Source organism: Symphalangus syndactylus, chromosome 1 (genome assembly GCF_028878055.3).
Source record: "Symphalangus syndactylus isolate Jambi chromosome 1, NHGRI_mSymSyn1-v2.1_pri, whole genome shotgun sequence".
Taxonomy (NCBI): domain Eukaryota; kingdom Metazoa; phylum Chordata; class Mammalia; order Primates; family Hylobatidae; genus Symphalangus; species Symphalangus syndactylus.
The window spans coordinates 78,466,699-78,493,986 of NC_072423.2; the positions used below are offsets into that span (position 1 = coordinate 78,466,699).

General features: G+C 44.8%; 1 protein-coding gene across 2 annotated transcripts in view; it reads right to left on the reverse strand.

Moving 5' to 3' along the window:
• Positions 1 to 27,288, reverse strand: part of AFG3L2 (AFG3 like matrix AAA peptidase subunit 2) — a 48,994-nt gene that overhangs the window by 3,230 nt on the left and 18,476 nt on the right. For both annotated transcript variants that reach the window (XM_055238908.2, XM_055238918.2), the window contains exons 8-16: positions 26,786 to 27,059; positions 24,789 to 24,926; positions 20,793 to 20,946; positions 19,097 to 19,204; positions 18,876 to 19,001; positions 16,081 to 16,191; positions 11,659 to 11,774; positions 7,808 to 8,008; positions 4,976 to 5,170 (exon numbers count right to left, since the gene is read on the reverse strand). In XM_055238908.2, the coding sequence (XP_055094883.1) occupies positions 4,976 to 5,170; positions 7,808 to 8,008; positions 11,659 to 11,774; positions 16,081 to 16,191; positions 18,876 to 19,001; positions 19,097 to 19,204; positions 20,793 to 20,946; positions 24,789 to 24,926; positions 26,786 to 27,059 (1,423 nt within the window). The remainder of the gene's footprint in view (positions 1 to 4,975; positions 5,171 to 7,807; positions 8,009 to 11,658; positions 11,775 to 16,080; positions 16,192 to 18,875; positions 19,002 to 19,096; positions 19,205 to 20,792; positions 20,947 to 24,788; positions 24,927 to 26,785; positions 27,060 to 27,288) is intronic.

Below are 27,288 nucleotides of genomic sequence, written 5' to 3' on the forward strand. Positions count from 1 at the left end.
GCTCTGTCGCCCAGGCTGGAGTGCAATGGCGCGATGTTGGCTCACTGCAACCTCTGCCTCCCAGGTTCAAGCAATTCTCCTGCCTCAGCCTCCCCAGTAGCTGGGATTACAGGCGTCCACCATCACGCCCAGCTAACTTTTTGTATTTTAAGTAGAGATGGGGTTTCACCATGTTGGCCAGGCTAGTCTCAAACTCCTACCTCAGGTGATCCCACTGCCTCAGCCTCTCAAAGTGCTGGGATTACAGGCATAAGCCACTGCACCTGGCCAGACTTATTTCTTGAGACAACTCCTTACTTTGAAATTTAATCTATTTGTAGTTTGCAATACATGTTATATTTTTAAAGATATAAAATTATGAAAGTTTTCTTGTCTTTTCAGTTCTTAAAAATTTTATTATAAAATGCTTCAAATAGGTACAAAAGTGGAAAGAATGGATAATCCCCATGTAACCACTATCAACAGTGATCAATTTAGAAACATTCTTGTTTCAACTCTCTAGATTAAGAAAATCCCAGATGTCATATCATTTTATCCATATATATATATATAGTCTATATCTCTAAAAGATTAGCATTGTTTAGAAAACCAGAATACTATAATGCTCTGATTTTAAAAATATATTGTCTGCATATACGTAAGGGAAAAAAGCTTTAGGATTCATTCTTAGACCATTTTTAATTCTCAATTTGCTTATATACACACACACACACACACACACACACACACACACCATAGTTGTGGGTGATCACTTACATTTCAATAATTTAATCCAATATATAAAAAATATATATTATATATAATATATACTATATATAAAATATATATAATATATAATATAAATATGATATATTATATAAAATATAATATATAATTATATAAATATATAATCTATGTAGATTATATATTATATAGAATATATTATATAAATGTATATTATAGATTATATATTAAATATATAAAAAAAAAAAAATATATATATATATATATGTATTTTTCCCCTGACACAGTGTCTCACTCGTCACCCAGGCTGGAATGCAGTGACGTGATCACAGCTCACTGTAGCCTCTAGCCTCAACTTCCTGGGCTCAGGTGATCCTCCCACCTCAGCCTCCAAGTAGCTGGGACTACAGATGCACACCACCATGCTGGGCTAATTTTTTATATTTTTAGTAGAAATGGGGTTTCACCATGTTGCCCAGGCTAGTCTCGAATTCCTGGGCTCAAGTGATCCACCCACTATAATCCCAGCCTCCCAAAGTGCTGGGATTATAGACATGTACCACAGTGCTTGGCCAAAATATTATTTCAACACGTGACGATACAAAACATGATCAAGGTTTTTTTACATTCCTTTCTTCATGCTGAATCTTCAGTAACCAGCATGCACTTGACATTTAACAGTTCTCGATTCACAGCGGCCACCAAGTGCTCGGCAGCCCTCCGCAGCTGCCTTACAGGGCCACACAGGCTCAGGGAGAGGGGAACGACCAGGGCTCTGCAGGCAGGATACCTGGGTCAGACCCTGGCTGTGCCGCTTACCCACTGTATGACCCTAAGCAAAGCTACCTGACCTCTCTGTAACAGCCTCTTCACCTGAAACTGATATAAGAGGTCACTAATGTTGGCCACCTCATGAGGTCACAGGGTTTTCAGAAAGGAACCCTCAGGTAGTGCCTGGTACACAGGTGTTGGGTGAATGCTGGCAAGCCCTCAGGTGCACACTCCCTGCCCTCGCAGAGTCTGGAAGGCAATGGTTTCAGGAGCACAGGCCCTAGCCCCCTCTGTTCTCCATAGCCTCCCTATCTCCTGGCTGGTTCTGCAGTATTCTGCACGTGGCTCATTTTCTCTGATGGACCATAAAGTACTTCAAAGCTGTCCAGTGTTTCAAGAGCCTTACCATGCTAACCCAATTCTCCTTTCAATAAACAGACCTTAGTTGTGCAGCGTGAGTCGTGTGAGTACAGACACTTTGAGACTGGATGGGTGGGAGAACTGGGGAGATTCTCACATCACTGCAGACCTCCTCAGTGCCTCACAGAGGGCTCATCTGGACTGGGCTCTTCTGCGTTCCTGTCTTTCACAGCTCAACACCTGGCTATCTGGCAGCCCTGACCTCTGTTCATATTCTGATTGCAAATGCGCCTTGCTCAAATCCTCTTGGGTGTTGAGACCAAACCCTTTATCACTCCCTTTCCTCCCCCTGCCTAGGGATGCCTTGGAGTCATTCTTGGGCTTTCTTCTCTTTTGTTCTCTATGAAGTCTTGGTTTTCCAGCTCTGCCTTTGCCTTTTTATTTTCATGGCCACCCCTGCAGGCACCACCTGAGGAGTGTTGAGATGCCCCCACTGCTTCCAAGATGGTCTGGTCTGTGTACCCGTTCCAATCCAGCTGGCATGCTGCCGCCACACTCTCCTGAAATGATCTTTTCATCATTTCTGCTCAAGATTCTTTAAGGACTCCTTTAAGAACTACTATAAAATAAGGAGGCTGGGTTAGATCATTTTTAAGATCACTTCTACTTCTAAAGCTGTGTGCCTCAACTTTCTACCTAGCTCTGGAGGGCCTGGGACTTATGAAAGGAAAATAAAATCTCGGGACCCTAAACTCATTATGCCAAGGGGAAAAGTTAAGCTTGGAAACTGAGTTGCACAAGAGCTGCCTTCCTATTGTTCCTAAAGAGATGGCTGCAAAGACAGAATCCATTTATCTCCCCAGGTGGCCTCCCTCACTCATTGCTCACAAGGAAATTCCTTGTGGGCCCTAAAACCTTTACCCTGAAACAAAGTTCTGCTGGATCTCACCCTGACAATGTAAGTTAACAGCTTATCTCACAGGAATGGACAAAGACCAGACCAGAAATCATCCCTCTGCCAACCTGAGACAAATGTGTATTTGACTCCTTCTTCTACTCTGTGTTTACCTTATTGCATGTAAAATGAGGATTTACTGAACAAGAGATGCATGCGTAACTGACATCCCTCTACCCCTCCTTTCACATGTCACATGTGGATTCAGTGGGCAAAAATCAAGAGTGAGACCACTCATCTCACCACCTACCCTCCCCTTTTTCCCCTTCCTCCTTCCCTTCCTGCCACTCTTTCCCCTTTAAATATTCAAGCCCTCGAAGCTCTCTCTGGAAAAAGCAGGGACCACAGATCCCCTGTAACTGGTGTTTCTTTTTCCCTGGGTACATCCTCAACCTTGACAAAACAAACCTCTAAGCTGACAGAGATCTGTCTCAGCCACTCTTGGGTCTACAGGGTCCACCACCTGCAACTGCAGCAGGCCCAGGGCTGCCCCCGGGCTCCACGCCGCACAATCTTCCTTCCCCTTCCTTCAGCTCTATGACCTGCTCATCCTTCTGGGTACCTCGGCCCTATCTCCTGCAGAGCCTTCCTGGACCACTCTGCCCATGCTGGCCTTTCCTTCTGCAGAGCCCTGCTGCATGCTTTCCAGTGTTTTGGGGATGCTGGCGCTCACTCATTTCACTGCACACTTTTGTGCACTGACAGCATGGATTCTTCTGAATCGTCTAACATAGGGGTTATAGTCGGCTTCTTGAAGACTTGCTGATTGAACAGCATAATCTTAGTGAAGCTGCCTTTGCAAAATTATAACAGCAAGAGAAATTTGGCATGGCTGACTCCATCTTGCTTCTAGCCTCACACACTGTCCTCGCTCGTTCCTGGGTGCGGGCCAAGCTAACTTCGGGAGGAATTTATAGTTTAAATGATAATAGCACTTCCCCAAAACTAAACTGCCCTTGTAAAACTAAAGAAAGGCCACCTAGTTAGGAGGATAAGAGGAGCCTGAATTCTACTAAGATGTAGGCATGGTTAAATAATTACCAGCCATTATTCTGGAGGTCAGATTTGCAACTTCCCCAACTACTCCTACAGATAACATCTCTACTGTAAAACTTAGGCTTGGCCTTTTGAGATAGCTTTTCAGCTTTTTGCATTTCTGACAACCAATGGCTCCACCTGGACTTACCAACTGGTCCTGTGGCCCCACTCAGAAACTGACTCAGCACAGGAGGATAGCTTCCATGCCCTATGATTTCACCTCTGCCCCAACCAACCAGCTAGCATTCCCCACTCCCTGGCCCTTACCTGTCAAACTATCCTTGAAAAACCCTGGTCTCCAAGGAGACTGATTTGAGTAATAATAAAACTCCAGGCTGCCATTCAGCCAGCTCTGCATGAATTAAGCTCCTTCTCTACTGCAATTCCCCTGTCTTGAGAAACTGGCTGTACCTGGGCAGCAGGCAAAATAAATCTATTAGGCATTTGTGTCAATCCCTTATAAAAGGCTTTTACATTTGTGTTTTTCTCATTACAGTATAGAATATTCAAAGATTTTTTTAATTCTAATTTTTTTCACATGGACTCTGGAAAATTAAGAAGTTACCAAATGCAAGAAATCCACTGAGTTCAGAAAGGGTCCCTTCCTTTTGTAGGTGCTATCAAATGAGGTACAACAAAGACAAACACAATGCTTTCTTGTGGAAGTTCATGAGCAAGCCACAAGCAAGGTAACTTTGACGTACCAATTTCCTACTTAACAGTTCAGCTGCTTCTTTTACTTGCCCTTTCATCTTTCACTACCTATTCATTTTAGAGATGAAACACAATGGTAAACCAGGCAATCATGCTTCTCATCAGGAGTACTATGAACTATCTAGTGAGGGAGAGTCCTGATTTGTTTACTTTGTGCTTACTGACAGACTTCATTAATCATTCAGTCATATTCCTAAGAGCCACAGGAGCCGGGACAGTTGTCAACTTCTGCTCACCACATTGCAACCCCCCCATGAAGACAGAGCAGACAACGAAACATCAGAACGAATGGAGCCATGGGTGAGCCAGAGAGAGGGAATTCTGCAGTCTACACACCAACTAAAACAGTCCATCTATCACTTCAATCTTTTTTTTGCAAAACTCTAAAGAATTATTCCCACAACTGGCACCTACCTTCTCCACGTCAGCTTTCTTTTCTGTGAGAAGAGCTACTGTTCTTTTATAAGCATCATTAATAAGTATTCGTACTTCATCATCTATCAATCTTGCAGTGGCTTCACTGTAAGGTTTCTCCAATACCATGTCCCCCTGACGTGGGAGGTCAAAGGAGATTTGCCCAACCTTTTCATTCATGCCAAACTGAACAATCTGAAAAATACATAATTAGTGGTGGTTACATATGATTGCTCTTTAACCAGACAAAATCTACACAGCAGCCCGGAGCCGGCTAAAGTGCACAAGGGTGCTCTGTGTAGCCAGCAGCAACAGCAGCAGCACAGTGATTTAAACTCACAACTAGAAACACAGAGCCAGAAGCCCAGGCATAACACCTACAACAAAGTTAGGACGCAAATCCCAACTGTATGATATTACTACCTGGCTTCTCTCTTTTTTTTTTTTTTAGACAGAGTCTTGGTCTGTTGCCCAGGCTATAGTGCAGTGGCATCATCTTGGCTCACTGCAACCTCCACATCCCGAGTTCAAGCGATCCTCGTGCCTCAGCCTCCCAAGCAGCTGGGATTATAGGCACCTGCCACCACTCCTGGCTAATTTTTGTATTTTTAGTAGAGACGGGTTTTTGTCACGTTGGCCAGGCTGGTCTTGAACTCCTGACCTCAGGTGATCTGCCCGCTTCAGCCTCCTAAAGTGCTGGGATTACAGGTGTGAGCCCAGCCACTACTCGGTTTCTTTTTGTTTTTGTTTTGAGACAGGGTCTTGTTCTGTCACCCAGGCTGGAATGCAGTGCATGATCATAGCTCACTGCAGCGCTGACCTCCTGGGCTCAAATTATCCTCCCACCTCACCTTCCCAAAGTGCTAGGATTGCAGGTACGAGCCACCGTGCCTGGCCTGATATTACTATCTGTACAAGAGAAGGTAGAGAAGAAGCAAGAAGCATCTGATAGACCTGAAGAAACAAGAATCCCCAGCTGCCAACAGGTTCTTCCCAGGAAGGATGGCATGCCACTCACGCTGAGAACACGTGAGACCAGAAGGGCAACTGCATTTCCCCATTCACTGACTCCATGCGGCCCAGGGGAGTCTGAAGATGCTGATCCAGTCTGGACCCATAAGCCCCCAAAACTAACCAGCACCACAAAGGAGGCTTCTGCAAGTAAGACCCAAACTGACTGGAAAAAAGAGAAGGCCCAGATAAGAGTGGGGATCAAAAACAGCCAGGGATGCTTGGAAGGTAGGAAACCACATTCCTAACATTTCATGAACACAGTCAGAAAAGCTCCTGGACCTCCTCCCACCTAAGAGAGCAGCAAAACAAATTTCAGGTAAAAACAGGCAATAGAAAAATCCCTTATAAAGTTATTGTAAGAAAAAAACAAGCTGAATAGTGTCTCCAGAGATAAGTGGGATGAAAAGACATGTCAATATTACAGAGGAAATCCATATCTTCTTATTTCAAAACAGGCTAAAAAAAGTCAGGGAAATGACATATGATATGAAAGATCTACTTAAATCAGAACTAGAAAAGCTTCAATGAGGTGCTAGAAAAAAAATACATATCAAAGCCACCACACCCAGCCTGAAATAAACTTTAAATACTGTACTAAAAAAAGGTTTCTTGGGGCCGGGCACGGTGGCTCATGCCTGTAATCCCAGCACTTTGGGAGGCCAAGGCGGGCAGATCACAAGGTCAGGAGATGAGACCATCCTGGCTAACACAGTGAAATGCCCGCCTCTACTAAAGATACAAAAAATTAGCCAGGCGTGGTGGCGGCCACTACTTGGGAGGCTGGGGCAGGAGAATGGCGTGAACCTGGGAGGCGGAGCTTGCAGTGCGCCCAGATGGCGCCACTGCACTCCAGCCTGGGCGACCGAGACTCCGTCTCAAAAAAAAAAAAAAAAAAAATAGGTTTCTCAGCCAAGCACAGTGGCTCATGCCTGTAATCCCAGCGCTTTGAGAGGCCGAGGCAGGCGGATCACCTGAGGCTGGGAGTTCAAGACCAGCCTAACATGGAGAAACCCTGTCTCTACTAAAAATACAAAACTAGCCAGGCGTGGTGGCACATGAATGTAATCCCAGCTATTCAAGAAGCTGAGGCAGGAGAATTGCTTGAACCCAGGAGGCGGAGGTTGTGGTGAGCCGAGATTGCACCATTGCACTCCAGCCTGGGCAACAAGAGCAAAACTCCGTATCAAAAAAAAAAAAAAGCTGGGCGCAGTGGCTCATGCCTGTAATCCCAGCACTTTGGGAGGCTGGCAGATCACGAGGTCAGGAGATCAAGACCAACCTGGCTAACACGGTGAAACCCTGTCTCTACTAAAAATACAAAAAAACCAGCCGGGCGTGGTGGCGGGTGCCTGTAATCCCAGCTCCGCGGGAGGCTGAGGCAGGAGAATGGTGTGAACCCGGGAGGTGGAGCTTGCAGTGAGCCAAGATCGTGCCACTGCACTCCAGCCTGGGCAAGAGCACGAGACTCAGTCTCCAAAAAAAAAAAAAAAATTAGCCACATGTGGTGGCACACGACTGTAATCCCAGCTACTCAGGAGGCTGAGGCAGGAGAATCGCTTGAACCCGGGAGGCAGAGGTTGCAGTGAGCCAAGATAGAGCCACTGCACTCCACTCCAGCCTGGGCAACAGAGGGAGACTGTGTCTCAAAAAAATAAAGTTTCTCTTCGTAAGTTTTAATTGCTTTACTTCTTTTAAGAGATAATCCTTGCCTAAAACAGTGAAGCAACAACTATATTGTTTCAGAGCCATTCATGGAATGTCAATTTCTCGTGCAAATATGAACACATGAGGAGGAAATGCACTCTTTCATATACTCACTTGGGCGTATGCACTCTGAGTTACTTTTCTCAAGTCATCTTGAGCACCAGTTGTAATTCTTCCAAAGAAGATTTCTTCAGAGACTCGACCACCTAAAGTCATACACATCCTATCCAAGAGCTGCTCTTTGGTATAGAGGTATTGTTCTTTTGGTAAATACTGAGCATAACCTAGTCCTTTGCCACGTGGGATGATGGATACCTGGTGAGTAGAAAACAGTGTTGAAGATCCTACTACAGATGAAGACTTGATCAAAACATCTGTGTATAAACAGATAAACTCATTGACTAAAGCACAACAGCTGCACAGTCCATCAGCCCTGGTGGGATGTGATCTAGCAGTGACTGCTCAGGAGGAGTATTTTCTCTCAGGATAAGTTCACCTTGGAGTGTTTTTTTCTTGAGATTGAGATGGAGTCTCGCTCTGTCACCCAGGCTGGAGTGCAGTGACGCGATCTCAACTCACTGCAACCTCCACCTCCCGGGTTCAAGTGATTCTCCTGCCTCAGCCTCCTGAGTAGCTCGGATTATAGGTGTCCACCACCAGGCCTGGCTAATTTTTTATTTTTAGTAGAGAAGGGGTTTCACCATGTTGGTCAGGCTGGTCTCGAACGCCTGAGCTCGTGATCCTCCTGCCTTTTTTTTTTTTTTTTTTTTAAAGTAAAAACAGGGTCTCACTTTGCTGCTCAGGATGGTCTTAAACTCCTGACTACAAGCAATTCCCCCACCTTGGCCTCCCAAAGTGCTAGGATTACAGGCATGCGCCACCACACCCAGCAAATTTCTTGTTTTGTAAAACCCAATTGAAAGTATTCCATCTTGACATTCTGACAGTTCTGATGCTATGCAAGCGTGCAGGCTTCATTCAACTCTGCTGTCGGACGTGGCCACACCCTCCTTTGAAGGAAGAGGGGTACAGCAGGCCAAGATGCTCGGCAGCCTTTCCTTTCCAGTCCTCTTTTGCAATTAAGTAAATTCCTTTAATTTTAAAAAAATTCAGTTTATTGAGAGATGACATATATGGTAAAATGCACCCATCTGAAGTGCAGAGTTCAATGAGTTTTGACAAACATAATGTCAAGCCACAATGAAGATACAGAATATTCTCATCATGCCCAGAAAGTTCCCTTGTACCCATTGGTAGAGAGTCTTTCCCTCCACACCCAACCCCAGGCAACCACAGACATGCCTTCTGTCCCTACGGATTAGTTTAGCTTCTAGAATCGCAAATAAATGAAATTGTATGGCACATACTTCATTGTTTGGTCTCTTTCCGTTTTTGAGATCCACAGATACAGCTGTGTGTATTAATAATCATTCATTTTTACTGCTGTGTGGCACTCCACTGCTACAAACATACCAAATATCCATTTCATTCTTGATGGAAGTCAGGGTTATTTTCAGTTTATTGATGTTACACATAAAGTAGTAACAGTCTTTGCATGGACATACGTTTTTGTTTCTCTTGGGGAAATAAAAGTTGAATTGTTTGGTCACATGGAAGTGTTCGTCTACCTTTATAAGAAACTGCCAAACTGTTTTCCAAAACAATGGTACCATTTTACATTCCCTTTTTTTGTTTTTGGCAGAGGCTCATTCTGTCCCCCAGGCTGGAGTGCAGTGGCGCGATTGCTGCTCACTGCAGCCTCCGCCTCTTGGGTTCAAGTGATCCTCCCCGTCTCCAGTGATTCTCCTGCCTCAGTCTCCCGAGTAGCTGGGACTATAGGCGTTCACCACCATGTCTGGCTAATTTTTCTATTTTTAGTAGAGACAGGTTTCACCATGTTAGCCAGGCTCGTCTCAAACTAACCTCAAGTGATCTGCCCGCCTCGGCCTCCCAAAGTGCTGGGATTACAAGCGTGAGCCACTGCACCCGGCCCCATTTTACATTCCTATCAACAACGTGTGAGCGTTTCAACTGCTCCGTATCCTTATCAACAATAAAGACTGTCTCTTTTTCATTTTAACCATTCTAGCAAGTATGTTCAGGTAGCTCATTATGGGTGAATTTGCATGTCCCTGATAAATAATGATACCCTGTGTGTGCTTAATGCCCACTCGTATACCTTCTGGGAAATGCATGTTTAAATCTTTCACCCATTGTTTTACTGGGTTGTTTTCTTATTATTGAGTTCTAAGAGTTCTTTATAGGTTCTAGATATAAGTCCCTTGTCCTATATATGTACTGCAAGTATTTTCGGAGGATGTGGCTTGCCTTTTTATTTTCTTAACTGTCTTTCAAAGAAAGAGAGTCTGAAATTTTGATGAGATCCCACTTATCAACTTTTTCTTTTGTGGCTCATGCTTTTTGTGTCCCAAGAAATTTTTGCATCATCAAGGACACAAAGATTTTTACCTGTATTTCCTCCTAGAAGTTTGATGGTTTTAGTTTTTATGACCTATTTCAAATAATTTTTTGCATATGATGCAAGGGTTACTGTTCACCATTTTTCCTGCGAATACTCTGTTGCCAGAACCACCTGTAGATAAGACAGTTCCTCCCTCTTGAATTATCCTGGTACCTCTGTGAACCAAAAGTTTGTGGTTCCCTTTCCAGGCTCCATTCCACCCCACTGGCCTGCGTGCCAATCCTCTTACCAGCACTACACTCTCATCGCTGTAGCTGCACAGTCTTAATACTGGGGTGCGTAACTTACACTGTTTTGGCTACGCTTACTCATTTGTATTTCCATATTGGTTTTAGATTCAGCTTCTCAATTTCTACAAAAAAAAAAAATCTGCTATAATTACCAGAGATTGCACTGAAATTATCAATTAGTTTGGGGAGAACTGGCGTAACACTCCATGAGCAAAGTCTACCTCTATTTTTATTTAGGTCTTGTTATCAATGTGCATGTCCTACAAATATTTTCTTAAATTTATTCTTCCATATTTAAGTTTTTAGATGCCACTGAAATTGCTAATGAAATTGAATTTTTAAAATTTCATTTTCCAATGTTTATTGCTAATACACAGAAATACAATTGGTCTTTGTATACTGACCTTGAATTCTTCAACCTTGCTAACTTCACTTATTAGTTCTAGTGGCTTCTCTGTGGGTTCCTTAGGATGTTTTATGGACACTCTAATGTTGTCTTCTCTATGGTTCCCTTGCTTCAGGGGATCCCCACACCCCTGGCCTGCCTCAAGTCCCAGCAGCCCTGATACCCATCTCAAGGCAGGGAGGCAGCTGCTTTCTGTCATCTGTGCTGCAGCAGTTCAGGAAATGCCTCAGTTGAAAAGCAGAAAACTTAAAAATCTCACGTGGTTCCCCCTGTCTTTCAGGGGTAGATTTCTCTTTGGTCTCTGCTTACTCTTTTGCCAGGTTCTCTGGGATCGCCACTGTGCATGTGTAGTTTAGTGGTCGGCCTGGGATTTGGGCAGTTCCTACTCAGATTCGGGCCTCACCCCTTGGTAGTTTTCTTGCTTCTGGGATTTTCCTGTTAAATTTCCAGTATTCTTCAAGTCCTGGACTGTCTCCTCTACCACCTCAGGATAATAAAGACTATGTCTCATACCACTGTAGTGTGGAGATTATGAAAAACCCTTTGGCAAGAAAGCCACAGGCTCCCAGTTCAAACCCACTGCAGCTGCTGCTTTATAGGAGCAAACTCTCCTCCAGCTCTCGCCTGCTTTTGGACACTCTGTGGTCCCTTTAAATAATTTTCCATCCAAATTTTATATTTATCTATGGGATGGTTTGTGCAACTATGGTTACCAGAAGTTACCAGAAGTTTTGGCTAAAGCCTTGTTTCTTTCTCCTTTGCGGGAGTGTAGCTTAATTCTTGAGTGACTGCAGCGAGCATCTGCTCACGCATGCACTGGCTGCCTAGTGCAGCTACCCTGCTTCACCTTTAAAAGTGGGTCTGCATGCTCCAGATACCAGCCGGCAACCGCATGGCCTGCTTCGTGGTATGCCACAGTCTTCTTCTCCTCAGGCTGCAGAACCTGCGTTTTCTTCTCTAAGCCTAACAAAATAACAACAAAAAAACCCAAGCCATTGTTCTAGTGACACTGACATTAAAAGACAGTTATACAGTGCTATACATTGCCTTACCTAAAATGGGGTTTGGAGACTGAGCTGCCTATCACAATCCAAAAATTCCTAATCAAGGCCAGGCACAGTGGCTCATGCCTGTAATCCCAGCACTTTGGGAGGCCGAGGTGGGCCGATCACTTGAGGTGGGAGTTCGAGACCAGCCTGGCCAACATGGTGAAACCCCGTCTCTACTAAAAATACAAAATTAGCCAGGCGTCGTGGTAAGCGCCTGTACTCCCAGCTACTAGGGAGGCTGGGGCAGGAGAATCACTTGAACCCAGGAGGCGGAGGTTGCAGTGAACTGAGATCATGCCACTGCACTCCAGCCTGGGCTACAGAGTGAGAATCCATCTCAAAAAAAAAAAAAATTAAATTAAAATTTTTTTAAAAAAATTAAATAGAATCCCCAATCAAGGTCAGAATAAAAGCAAAAGGTCAAGTTCAAAATACAACTACAGCAAAAATGCACTCACTCCCCCATCCCCAGGCCTGCTTTCACCCTAACTCTCTCACTTTTAAGCCACACACCCTGTGTTTTGGGAAACAAATAGAAATGCAAAATAAAATTCAGCATTAAGGTCATTTTAAAACACGCAAAATTACAGAAACCAAAACTCTGGAAAGGTCCTCATTGCATAGTCTAGGTATTCAGAATTATCAAATACTGGGCACACGAAGATGCCTGCCATAAGACACTACCTGTTGTCTGTTCTGCTGGAAGGCAGAAGAGAGTCTGAGAAAGCAGGGAGCCAGTTCAAGACCCGGAGCTACCTGTGTGGAGCCAGCCAGGCTGATGCTGGCGCACCCTCACCTAACCAGCCAGCCCTATGGCTCAGAGCGAGCCACAGAAGTGGCAGAGCAGACCCAGAGGGCAAACACCAACGACACAGGGCCCACAAGACCCGTGCTGCAGCCCGCATCCACCACAGTGCTGACCAGACTCCAGTCTGAGCGTGATTCTTCTCTGGCCTGGATCAAGGTGGGCTCTGCCCCTCACTCCGTACCTCTGTGCTGTAAAAACTAACTGCGCTATCTGTACTAAAACAAATCATCACACAGTGGCAAAAGTAGTTTTGCCGTGTTCATGGTAATCCACCTGAGAATTTCTCAGCTGATGTTAAGGAGACTGGAAGACAAAAACAAAAGCTGTGTTCCCAATGACACAACCCAAGACAAGCATATGCCACAGGGCAGGAAGTTACAAAACAGGAGTTAAGTCTGTCTGCCGGTGAACACTTCTGGCTTATCTGTAAAAGCAAAGAAGCCTTTCCCCACAGTTCACCTCAGGAGTCATTCATTTTCTCAGTGCCTATCTCACTACACAACACTGCCTGCCGGGCCAGTAGCTGCCTCAGAGCAAAACCTGCGGCTGGGTGGCTGCCCGCTCTGCCCCGCCCTCTCTGATCACTTCTCCTTAACCTAAAAAAAGGCATAAATACACAGTTTTCACCTGTCTCTACAGTGAATTATTACATTTTGCTTCATCCATTCACAACTCTTTTTTTTTTTTTTTTTTTTTTTTTGAGACGGAGTCTTGCTCTGTCCCCCAGGCTGGAGTGCAGTGGCGTGATCTCGGCTCACTGCAAGCTCCGCCTCCCGGGTTCACGCCATTCTCCTGCCTCAGCCTCCCGAGTAGCTGGGACTACAGGCGCCCGCCACCACGCCCGGCTAATTTTTTGTATTTTTAGTAGAGACGGGGTTTCACCGTGTTAGCCAGGATGGTCTCGATCTCCTGACCTCGTGATCCACCCGCCTCGGCCTCCCAAAGTGCTGGGATTACGGGCTTACGCCACCGCACCCGGCCCCATTCACAACTCTTATCATCTGAGGTTTATCTTTTCAGTAACAAATTTATAAAAGAAGAGGTCTGATGATTCATTCATTCATTCAACAATTCATTGTTTACTGGGCACCTATCCCCAGCAAACCACATTGCTCTACCAGCCTCTATGTCTTCACTGGAAGCCCCACTCGTCTGGTTTTGTACCCTCTACGCAGATGAACTGTCAAAAGTCACCCTAACACGCTCACTGCCAAATCCAAAGTTCCTCTTCCTCCTCCACACCCCTGTGCCTCGCCCTACGGCCGGCGCCTCATCTCCTGTCTCCTCCAGCCTACAGGTCCCCGTTATCAGCACTTGTCTGCTGATTCACCTTCAGTGCTTGTGGTACACCATGAGCACTGGTGACCTTGCTGACTTACCTTTCTCTCCTCTTACCAAATGTGGGCACTGGGTAACATTTCCTCTGCAACTCCCTCTCTCCCAGGAAGATGGCTCCAAGTGTCCCCAACCGCCCACCTCACTCCACCTGGCACACCCTGGGACCACAACTGCCCGTTCCCAAGTCGCACACACATACCCTGCCCCGGCTCACATGCAGGACAGCTCATTCTCTACGAGCCAGCTCCCTCTGCAAGCGCCCTATGCTCCTGCGGTCTCTCAGTCTGTCCTCATTTTTTTTACGACTGTCACTGGTGCTCCCCCCTGCTAAGCTGTGGGCTAACGGTGCTCACAGTGATGACTGCAAGGTTCTCTGCCTCCAGATGCTTCCCTCCTCTTCAAAGCCAGATTCATTCTCCTAAAATACCACTGATCATTATGTTACTCAGTGGCTCACGCCTTAATCCCAGCACTTTGGGAGGCGGAGGCAGGCAGATCACCTGAGGTCAGGAGTTCGAGACCAGCCTGGCCAACATGGTGAAACCCCATCTCTACTAAAAATACAAAAATTAGCCAGGCGTGGTGGCACGCACCTGTAATCCCAGCTGTTTGGGAGGCTGAGGCAGAAGAATTGCTTGAACTTGGAAGGTGGAGGTTGCAGTGAGCCAAGATCAAGCCACTGCACTCCAGCCTAGGGGACAGGACAAGACTCTGTCTCAAAAAAAAAAAGGAGTTCAAGACCAGCCTGGCCAACATAGTGAAACCCCATCTCTACTAAAAATACAAAAATTAGCCGGGCGTGGTGGCAGGCACCTGTAAATAGCAGCTACTCAGAAGGCTGTTTATTTGAACCCTGGAGGCAGAGGTTGCAGTGGGCTGAGATTGTGCCACTGCACCCCAGCCTGGGTGACAGAATGAGACTCTGTCTCAAAAAACAAAAAACAAAAAACAAAACAAAACAAAAAACCCACCTTAATTCAACACTGGCCATAGGACAAAATTTTAAAAGCCTTTTTAACATTCAAGACTTTCCAAAACTGACCAGTTTACTCTCCCTCAACACAGGGTAGACTGCCTCAAGTCCATCTGCCAGGCCACTTCCACGCCACACCCCAGTTTCATCCTGAGCCTGGGGCACACCCCTCCTATTCTGTGGAACTCTGCCTGGCGCAGGGCTTCCCCCTCCTTTGAATGCCCAAGTACTTGAATTGCTACTTGCCTTTGGGGATTAAATCAGAAGCCCTATGGGATGCTAAGAAAACGCGCTGTGTGCGCTCCCCCTATGCTGACTGAGGAAGCACTTCCAGCTCTATGCCTGTTACAGCTATTTTATTTTATTTTATTTATTATTATTATTATTTTTTTTTTTTGAGACAGACTCTCACTCTGTTGCCCAGGCTGGAGTGCAGTGGCGCGACCTCGGCTCACCACAACCTCTGCCTCCCGGGTTCAAGTGATTCTCCTGCCTCAGCCTCCCAAGTAGCTGAGACTTCAAGTACGCACCACCACGCCTGGCTAATCTTTGTATTTTTAGTAGAGATGGGGTTTCACTATGTTAGCCAGGCTGGTCTCAAACTCCTGACCTTGTGATCTGCCCGCCTCGGCCTCCTAAATTGCTGGGATTACAGGCGTGAACCACCGTGCCCAGCTGTTACAGATATTTTACACCCATCACCTGTATCTAGCACAGAGCACCTCTAACTCATGTGATGAAACTTTTGTAAACAGGAAGGTTGTGAGCTTTTTAACAAACTTGATTGGTATAATTCATGGGTAGACACCTCACTGCTGGCTGCCTGTGCAAGCAAAGCATTCGTGAGCTTCCACCTCAAACTAACCCAGCACCATAGACCTCCATGCAGAGGGCAGGTGGCAGGGGACGGTGGGGGGAAGGAGGAGGAGAGGGAGGGGAGGCATGGGAGGGGCCATGACATCAAGAGAGCACAAGTATGGTGAGCCCCAGGGCTGAGTGGATGCACTTTCTTTGCTTCTAGTTCTTGCCCAAACAGAGAAATCCCTGGCCTCAAATTCATTTTATCAGCCTTTCCACTTGAGTTATGTTCAGTTTTCTTACCACCAATCACTCGCTCAATTGCCTGTTCAAAGTGTTTCTGATTTATGGAATCTGACAGATGCCTTGCAGCAATCAACGCAGCTTCATTACAGACATTAGCAACATCAGCACCTAAAAAATGAACACAGAACAGCTTACCCACCGAAACACGCCCAAACTGATCAGTCACATGATATGGACAGCCAAATCCATAGTTAATTTTTAAATCAGCAGCACAATGAATAAAGGTTTTGTGTAAATATAGTTCTGTTTTGACTCACGATAACCCTAAGCTATTCTAGCGTTTAATGTAAGCCTGGTATAATTCTGGCCCTCTGAACTAAGATGAAAGTATTAGTAGTCAATAGATAATTACAGGCAACTATTTACCGTAATAGACAATATGGCTCACATAACAGCAAACTAAGACAGCATCTAAAAATGCTCATTTAAATAACTTAGTTCTATTACCTGTGTTGGGAAAATGGCTTGCATAGATATTAGGTGAAGTACTGATGTATGATGAGAAACCTAATTTTTATAATCACCTAGTACATTCAGTGAAACAACTAAATTTAAATGTAGCTAAAAGCTTGTCAAATGCTTTTTAGATCCATCTCTTTAACATTTCAGTTAAGTATATGGTAGCACAAATAAGCTACAGCATACCATCTGTGTTAAATAAACAAATATTAAAACATTATAAATTTCAAAGTCCAAAGACAAGTAAAAAGTTAGGACCCCTGGAACATCTTCTGACCACACTATTGTATATAGTCTTTACATACTTCTCAAACTGTTCTTTTTTTATTTTATTTTGCATTCAGAAGGAGAGAAATAGGGAATGGGAAAGGATCATATTTTACATTAAAAAATTACTGGAATAAGCACATGAAAAGATGCTCAACATCACTAGTCATTAGAGAAATGCAAATCAAAACAACAGTGAGATGCCAAATCACACCAGCTAGGATGGCTATAATAAAGACAGTGACGAGTGCTGGCAAGGATGTGGAGAAACTGGGACCCTCACACGTTACTGGTGGGAATGTAAAATGGCACAGGTAATTAAAACAACCTGGCAGGTCCTCAAAAGGTCAGAGTTACCATATGACACAGCAATTCCACTCCTAGGTATATACCAAGAGAAACACCACAAAAAATCTGTACACCAATGTTCATGGCAGCATTATTCATAATAGCCAAAAAGTGGAAACAGCCCAAATGGCCATCAACTGATGGGTGGATCAACAACATGTGGAATAGCCAAACAATGGCACATTTACTTGGCCACGAAAAGGAATGAAGTTCTGATGCCCGCCACAATTTGGATCAATCCTGTTCATTATGTTAAGTGAACATAAGCCAGGCACAAAAGACCACATGTTTTTATTTTATTTTTATTTTTTTGAGATGGAGTTTCACTCTTGTCACCCAGGCTGGAGTGCAATGGCGTGATCTTAGCTCACTGCAACCTCGGCCTCCCAGGTTCAAGCGAGTCTCCTGCTTCAGCCTCCCGAGTAGCTGGGATTACAGTTCCCCACCATCACACCCAGCTAATTTTTGTATTTTTAGTAGAGACGGGGTTTCACCTCATTGGCCAGGCTGGTCTTCAACTCCTGACGTCAGGTGATCCACCTGCCTTGGCATCCCAAAGTGCTGGGATTACAGGTGTGAGCCACCGCACCTGGCCAAAACCACATTTTTATATAAAATGTACAGAATAAAAAAACCTAGAGAGACAGAAAGTTTGATTGTCTTGAGACAGAATCTCGCTCTGTCATCCGGGCTGGAGTGCAGTGGGATGATTTAGGCTCACTGCAACCTCGCCTCCTGGGTTCAAGCCATTCTCCTGCCTCAGCCTCCCGAGTAGCTGGGATTACAGGCATGTACCACCATGCCCAGCTAATTTTTGTATTTTTAGTAGAAACAGGGTTTTGCCATGTTGGCCAGGCTGGTCTCGAACTCCTGACCTCAGGCGATCCACCTGCCTCGGACTCCCAAAGTGCTGGTATTACAGGTATGAGCCACCGCGCCCAGCCCAAAATGTTTTAAAATTATAGTAATGGTTGTACAACCCTGTAAATATACTAGAAACCATTAATTGTATACTTTATACAGGTGATTTTTAGTTAACTTTATTTCAATAGAGCTTTTAAAAAAACACTTAGGAATCATTCCTACAATATTTATAGAAAAAAATGACACATTGTCAGGAACTTGTCACAAAATACTCCATAGGAAGCAGAAAGAGAGGAGGATATAGATAAAAGTAAGGTTAGATGTGAATTAGTAATTGTTCCTGAAACTAGGTGATAGGTACAGATGGGTTCATTACACCATTTCCTCAAAATCTGTGTATGTTTGAAATTTTCCATAATAACAAAGTAAAAATAGTCGGGCACAGTGGCTCATGCCTATAATCCCAGCACTTTGGGAGGCTGAGGCAGGAGGATCACTTACAGCCAGGAGTTTCGGGCCAGCCTGTGCAACATGATAAGTAAGACCCTGTTTCCACAAAATCAAAAAATTAGCTGGGCATGGTAGTACATGCCTGTAGTCCCAGCTACAAACGAGGCTGAGGCAGGAAGATCACTCGAGCCCAGAAGGTTGAGGCTATAGTGAGCTATGATTACACCACTCAGTCCATCCTGTGCAATTAAGCGAGACCCTGTCTCAAAAAAAATAAAAATGAGAATATAAACTTAGGAAGCCCACAGTAAAGAAGTGAAAAGGTAAGAAAGTAAACCGGTACCTGGTAACTGTTACTGATTTTAATATACTTCTAAATAGGGTCCTCGTTATTTTCCACTCACCTGAAAACCCTGGAGTTAAAGATGCCAGTTTTCTTGCCAATTTATCCTTCTCCAGGGTACTGTCCAGTTTTAGTGGTCGGAGATGAACTTTGAAAATAGAAGCTCTTCCTTTTATGTCTGGTGGTCCTTTAGAAATCATTTTTAAGGAAAAGAAAATCATATTGAAACAGTCACACCTATACTCATGAGCACTGGACCTGCCCCAGCAAACATCATCTCACCAATAAAGATCTGCCTGTCGAAACGCCCCGGCCTAAGCAGCGCAGGGTCCAGGATATCTGGTCGATTGGTGCCAGCCAAAATGACGACATTTGTTGTTGTATTAAAACCTGAAAGGTAACAAAAATGCAAACGCTATTAAATGACAAGAGGCAGAGAGCAACAGTGCACCATCAGGAACATATGAGCACTGCAAATTCATAGCTACAGTAAACACATTTTCTATTCATTATCCAGTGTTTTTTTTTTTTTTTTTGAGACGGAGTTTCACTCCTGTTGTCCAGGCTGGAGTGCAATGGCGTGATCTCAGCTCACTGCAACCTCTGCCTCCCGGGTTCAAGCAATTCTCCTGCCTCAGCCTCCCAAGTAGCTGGGATTACAGGCATGCCCCACCACACCTAGCTAATTTTTGTATTTTTAGTAGAGACAGCGTTTCTCCATGTTGGTCAGGCTGGTCTCGAACACCTGACCTCAGGTAATCCACCCACCAGGGCCTCCCGAAGTGCTGGGATTATAGGCGTGAACTACCGCCCCTGGCCTATCCAGTGTTTTTTAAGTTACAAACTTGAATTATTTTTCTTACTATTCAGCTTGTCCTTGAAAACAATCATATATTAAAGTTTTATGAGTAAATTTCCTAAAGACAAATGACCAAATATTTAAATTTATTTAACTAGAAATTTTAGAAGACAATGTCAATTTTAAAAATGTCTTAGAATCAGATTAAATTGGCAAAGGATGTGTCTGACACCCTGGGCCACAGGACAACCAACTGCCTATCTGAAGGCAGAGATCGACCTCTACCTCCCACCTCTTCTCCACACTCAAGCAGCTCAGTGTTACTGCCCATTTCTCAATGTAAATACCATGGTCCCAGGCCCTTCACCCTCAGGACCCTGGCACGGCAGGAGCTCCTGGGTGAATTTCCCTCATATGTGGTGCTCCAATGTGAACGCGACATGGGCTGACCATCGCGGGACGGAGGATCTCCACCTCCTTATTCTGCCCCTATGCCTGGCTTCATCACTGAAGCCAGTTCAGTACTGGCACTGTGCTTCCCCTTTCTGCACAAACAACCAAGCATCCACATTTTTATCTTCCAGCAGGAAGAACACATGGCATCCTGAGAAGTGGCTTTCCTAAATGAAAGAAAAGCTGGCTAGCATGGAAAGACTGCTACTCTCTTAGTAAAAAAGTATTCAAAATTTGCTAAATTCACATTTGGTTAGGCTTAGATTTTCCTTATGCTTCAGAGATGGTGATGATTTAGAGAATGAGATGGTAATCCTTTTGTGACTCATTTCACCAATTCTTCTCTTATTCAAACACCAGACACAAACGGCATGTTAACCCAATATTAAGTTATGCAAGCTGCCAGGAAAAAATATTTTGCTATTATTTTTATTAGTATAAAAGGGCCTTTTAAAAGAGCTGTTTGTTTTAGGGAATGCTTTTTTTTGTTTGTGGTACTCAATATTGGAATAAGCACTCTCATTTTGGGGACATGAAAGGCATAAGAAAGTGCAGCTTAAACTCAGGAGGCTGAGGCAGGAGGAACGCTTGAACCCAGGGGTCAGAGGATGCAGTGAGCCGAAATCACACCACTGCACTCCAGCCTGGACGACAGAGTCAGACTCCATCTCAAAAAAAAAAAAAAAAAAAAGTGCAGTTAAAGATACAAAAGCCTTGACCACTCACCGTCCATCTCCACCAGCAGCTGGTTGAGTGTGTTCTCCTGCTCACTCTGCCCTCCAAAGTTGCCTCTTCCTCTCTTCCTTCCCACCGCATCAATTTCATCAATGAAGAGGATGCAAGGGGCATTCTTCCGAGCAAGGGCAAATAAGTCTCGGACCTTGGCGAAAACAGAAAGAGTCATCTGACCAGAGAATATTATGTATTCTCTGAATAAGAAATGAAATATATCAGCCGGGCACAGTGGCTCATGCCTGTAATCCCAGCACTTTGGGAGGCTGAGGCGGGTGGATCACCTGAGGTGAGGAGTTCGAGACCAGCCTGACCAACATGGAGAAACCCCGTCTCTACTAAAAATACAAAATTAGGCAGGCATGGTGGTGCATGCCTGTGATCCCAGCTACTCAGGAGGCTGAGGCAGGAGAATCACTTGAACCTGGGAGGCAGAGGTTGCAATGAGCTGAGATTGAGCCATTGCACTCCAGCCTGGGCAACAAGAGCGAAACTCTGCCTCAAAAAAAAAAAAAAAAAGAAATGAAATAAATCTTCAGCTTCCTGTCCCATGTGCAGACAATCTTTTTGTGATACACACTGTAAAGTACATTTTTTTAAAGAGTTACAAGTAGCAAAGAAGCAGCAAATGAGGAGTAATCTGGGTAACCGACTTAAGGTGAGCAAATCTTTCTCAGATCCCATAAATTACTGCATATGTAATAAACACTGATAATATCTGCTATTTTTGTAACATCAACAAATTAACATTACATATATATCTACACAAAGACAACACTGCAGAGCTGTAAACTTTACATTCAGTTCAAAGTTCAGACTTCTCTAGAGTTCACATTTCACGCCTAACACAGTTTAATAACACGCTGAGGCTACTAAGGGGTCTATGCAATCACACACACACAGTGAAGCCAAAGACCATCCAAGCCCATCAGCTCATCCCCAAAGGGGGGGAGGGGGTGACAGCCTTCGTCTGCCACCCACCCCACCACAGACCATCCTGATAGCACATACCCTCAGACAAACCTGTAGTCAAGAGGAGGAGGAAGAGCCACTCAGCGCCTCACCGTCAGTCACCTGCCCCTTCAAGGAGCGTCAGAGACAACTCTCCACCGGCCCACTCCCACCCCCCACCCCCACTTCACTGGCCAGAAGTCCAGGTCTTCCTGCCTGGATTTCTGGATGTTCATTCCCACACTGCTCTGAACACATCCCCTAAAATAACTGGTATCCTTCTCCAGCCTCCCCTCTGAACTCCAGATCTGTGACCTACAGACCCACACCTTCAAAGTACATCCATCCTGTCCCGGCATGAACAGGAACTCAGCCATTCCAGCAAGCCTGAAGCAGGAGTCTGCATCTTCCCCTACAGGCTAGCTGGAGCTGGGGTCCATCTCACACCCCACTGCTGCTGCCAAAATAACTGCTGGAAAAGCCCCTGCTTGCTGAGTCTCAGGCCTCGTGGCAGGCACTCCACCCCACTGTGCCGTGGGTCTCCCCCGGCCTGACTGCCACTAGGCACGATGTCCTCAGTGATTTCCATCCATGTGGCTCTCGGTCTCTCAGTTCCCTGACCACCCCTTCATTCACCTTTTACTTCACTCTGAGAAGACCAGCACTGCCAAGGTTGCCTTTTAAACCACCATCTTCGGCCGGGCGCAGTGGCTCACGCTTGTAATCCCAGCACTTTGGGAGGCCGAGGCGGGCGGATCACGAGGTCAGGAGATTGAGACCACGGTGAAACCCCGTCTCTACTAAAAATACAAAAAAAATTAGCCAGGCGTGGTGGCAGGCACCTGTACTCCCAGCTACTCGGAGAGGCTGAGGCAGGAGAATGGCGTGAACCCGGGAGGCGGAGCTTGCAGTGAGCCGAGATTGCGCCACTGCACTCCAGCCTGGGCGACAGAGCGAGATTCCATCTCAAAAAAAAAAAAACCACCATCTTCAAGTCATCTACTCTCTGAGCACCCCCTCCTATCATCTGGCCCCACAGACACACTCAGGTATCTCACGCCAACTCTTTACCACTTCTTAGCTCTCGAACCCACCAGGCCCACCCTTCCCCACCACCACCCACAGCTCCTCTCCTGTCTTCAATCTCCCCCCATCCACATTGTATCTCATGGCCCATCATCATTAACACCCAACTCCCCCTCATTCCCTATTTTTCTATGACTTATCTGCACAGCAACAGCAAAGTGTGAAACAGATGTGAAGGTGAGGCCGGACAAGGTGGCACACACCTGTAATCCCAGCACTTTAGGAGGCCGAGGGGGGTGCATCACCTGAAGTCAGGAGTTCAACACCAGCCTGGCCAACACAGTGAAACCCCATTTCTACTAAAAACACAAAAATTAGCTGGGCATGGTGGTGGGCGCCTGTAATCCCAGCTACTAGGGAGGCTGAGGCAGAATCACTTGAACCCGGGAGGCAGAGGTTACGCCACTGCACTCCAGCCTGGGCGACAGAGCAAGACTCCATCTCAAAAAAAATAATAAAACCCAATTAAAAAATGAGCAAAGGATCTGAATAGACAACTCTCCAAGGAAGATATACAAATATACAAATGGCCAATAAGCACATACAAGATGTTCAACATCACTCCTCATCATGGAAATGCAAATGAAAACCACGAGATACTACGCCACACCCACTAAGGTGGTTATCATCAAAAATCAGACAATAACCAGTGTTGGTAAGGGCAGGGAAACATCAGAACCCCTTACACACTGCTGGTGGGGATGGAAAACGGGCAAGTAGTTTGGAAAACAGTCTGGTGGTTCCTTAAAATGTTAAACATAGAGTTACCATTCGAAAACATTATGTTAAGTGAAAGAAATCAGGCATAAAAAAACCACATATTGTATAATTTCATTTACACAGAATGCCTGTACTAGGAACCTCCTTTGGGTAGTTTGCTTAGGACTCCCGATATACGTTTTTTTTGTTGTTTTTTTTTTTTTTTTGAGACGAATCTCACTCTGTCGCCCAGGCTGGATGGTGTGATCTCAGCTCACTGCAACCTCCGCCTCCCAGGTTCATGCCATTCTCCTGCCTCAGCCTCCCAAGTAGCTGGGACTACAGGCGCCCGCCATCACGCACGGCTAATTTTGGTTTTGTATTTTTAGTAGAGACGGGGTTTCACCATGTTAGCCAGGATGGTCTCGATCTCCTGACCTTGTGATCCGCCCGCCTCGGCCTCCCAAAGTGCTGGGATTACAAGTGTGAGCCACCACGCCCGGCCAGGATTTCTTCTTGATGTAATGGAAATGTTGTAAAACTGATTGTGGTGATGGTTGCACAAATCTGTGAATTACTAAAAGCTACTGAATCATATACTTTACAGGGATCAATTGTTTGGTATGTCAATTATATCTCAATAAATGTTGTCACCAAAAAAAAAAAAAAAAAATCCACAAATAAAGCAAATGCAAATTCTTTTTTTTTTTTTTTTTTTTTTTTTTTGAGACAGCGTCTCACTCTGTCGCCCAGGCTGGAATGCAGTGGTGTGATCTTGGTTCACTGCAACTTCTGCCGCCTGCCTGGGTTCAAGAGATTCTCCTGCCTCAGCCTCCGAAATAGCTGGGATTACAGGCATGCGCAACCACGCCTGGCTAATTTTTCTATTTTTAGTAGAGACAGGGTTTCGCCATGTTGGCTAGGCTGGTCTCGACCTCCTGACTTCAAGCGTTCCACCCACTTCATCCTCCCAAAGTGCGGGGATTACAGGCGTGAGCCACCGCGCCCAGCCGTCAATTCTTGAAATTGGTCTAATATAGGTAGCAGACTGCAGTCCTAGCTGGTGCGAGGGAAGGTGGGATGGAAGTCACAGGCCTTGCTGAAGGCTTAGGCCTGGAGGAGAGCTCAGGCCAGGGACTGGTGAGAGGTCACTCTAGCACTCTAGGGGGAAGGGCCATCTCTAGCAAGTGCCCCCATCTGTGGGGAAGTGGTGGGTGTAAGGAAGCTGTACCATCCGAACAGAATGAGACTCACTCTAGCAGGGCCCACACCAACGAACATCTCCAAAAACTCGGATCCACTAACGGTGATGAAGGGGACATTGGCTTCTCCGGCTGTGGCCTTAGCTAGCAGCGTCTTCCCAGTGCCTGGAGGACCAGTGAGAATGGCACCCTTCAGATATGAAAAAAGAAATGACATTTAATGAGAATTTCAGAAAAGTAAATTGTGTATCTGCAAATAATTCCAAGATATAACTCTGTCTCTAAATCTTATTGATATATATTAAATATTACTTAAACATCTGGGCTATGGTAGAACAATTTTATATTAGTAAGAATAAAAAGATTACGAAAAATAATTTTGTTTCAAAAAATTTGTTAAGAATGTGAAATTTAAAATATTTCCTTTTTTTCCTAGGGCTGATTTTTAGACCTTTAGTCTAACAGTATGTAAAGGGTGACTTAGGCTAGGAATATACTAATAAATCTGCTAAGATTTACTTAAATAATTCAAGAAGACACAAACACCACACTCCTGATTTATGTAATTCTTTTACTCTTTACAAGTAAAATTGGTTTTTGAGCTCAAATAATTAATAAACCCAACTTCTGACTTCTACTTTCATGTACAAATCAGTACATTTTTAGCATGGTTGGACATGCAACTTAAAACCTAACTGTGAATTTGTTTTTATTTCCACTGACTACCCACAAACAGTATCCTCTCTTATTTTATAAATAGACATACTACCACACTACCATATCCAAATACTGTGAGGAGGTAGATAATATGGTCAAATGACATTTTTTCTAGGCTCTGTAATAAAACCTTAAGGTATTTTTAAAATTTTGCTTATTTTCTTCTTTAAAAGTTTCACAAATGAAGTAGAAATCTAACGACCAATGATGAACTTCACTACAAAGAAAGACGTGTTTGCTCAAACAATACACTTTTTTTTTTTTTTGAGATAGCGTTTCACTCTTGTCCAGGCTGGAGTGCAGTGGCACGATCTCGGCTCCCTGCAACCTCCACCTCCCAGGTTGAAGCGATTCTCCTGCCTCAGCCTCTTGAGCAGCTGAGATTACAGGCGCACACCACCATGCCCAGCTGATTTTTTGTATTTTTAGTAGAGACAGGGATTCACCATGTTGGCCAGGCTGGTCTCGAACTCCTGACCTCAGGTGATCCACCCACCTCGGCCTCCCAAAGTGCTGGGATTACAGGCGTGAGCCACTGCGCCTGGCCCTACACAACTATTATATTAAGTTGTAGAGACAGCTAGGTGTGATGCAAATGGGTACTAAGTAACAGTAAGTTATAAATTAATAAAATATGACTTTTTATCCACAGAAGCAAGATATAAAAATCAAGGAAATAATGATTATCTTTCAAAGGATTCCTTTAAAGTAAAATTTATTAATTGACTTTTAAAAGAATTATACCTTTTTATTCATTTACTTAATAGCTGATCCATTTAACAAATATGAAGTTACTGTTCCACGCCTAGCCGTAGGGGCGCCAAGCCCTGTAGGGTACAGCCCACCACTAGCACAGCAGGCAAGAGCGTATTTGCTGGAAAGGGGGAGGTGATGGTGAGTGCTGTGTCCTCTCCACTGGATCCTGTGCAGTGAACCTCAGCACCAGCACAGGTGTCCTGTCCACATACATCCCTCGAAGGGACACTGGGTGACAGCAGAGGGTGACATTGTCAGTGAGCTATAGCGGGCCTACAGTTGCTGAGAGATAGGGCATCTAAATCAGATTAGAGGGAGAGGGAAGACGAATCAAGAAAGTCTTCCAAGAGGGGTAACACAGATATTTTCAGGAATACATACACTATACAAGACACATTCACACAGAACAACTGACCCAAAAAGATCCTCGAGTTGGGCAGAGGCTAGCCTAGTAAGCTGAAAAAGAGGAAGGACAGCAAAACAGCTATCTATAATAAGTAATCAAACTTCATAGAATTATAACTTCAGAGATCAAGAAACACTTCGAAAAGTTAATCTTCTAAAAGTTCATTTTACCTTTGGGATTTTTGCTCCTAGGTCTTGATACTGCTTTGGGTTTTTCAAGAAATTCACAAATTCCATGATCTCTAGCTTGGCCTCCTCACAGCCAGCCACATCTTTGAACTTCACATCAATTTCATCCTTTAAGACCTTGGCAGTGGTTTCTCCGACACTGAAGAGTCCGCCCATCCCTCGGCCTGTCCGGCCAATGCCAGCAGGCCCTCTTCTGATGGTGTAGAGCAAGAAGGCGATGATGAGCACCGTAGGCAGCATGCTCAGCAGAAAAGAGCTGGGGACACACAGTGCAACACGGGTTAGGACTGGCTGCTCACCTCCAGCTTTCGCATGTGGTGCAAGATATCAATATAAATATATATAGCTACACCAAAGTATACCTTCTGCACTTAATACAAAGGAGGGTAACTTGCAAGTGTTCTTCAAAGGCAACAGAATTCCCAAATAAGCTCCATGGCAACCAACTCTTTGAAATAAATGGAGCATCTGCCCAGACTTTAAGT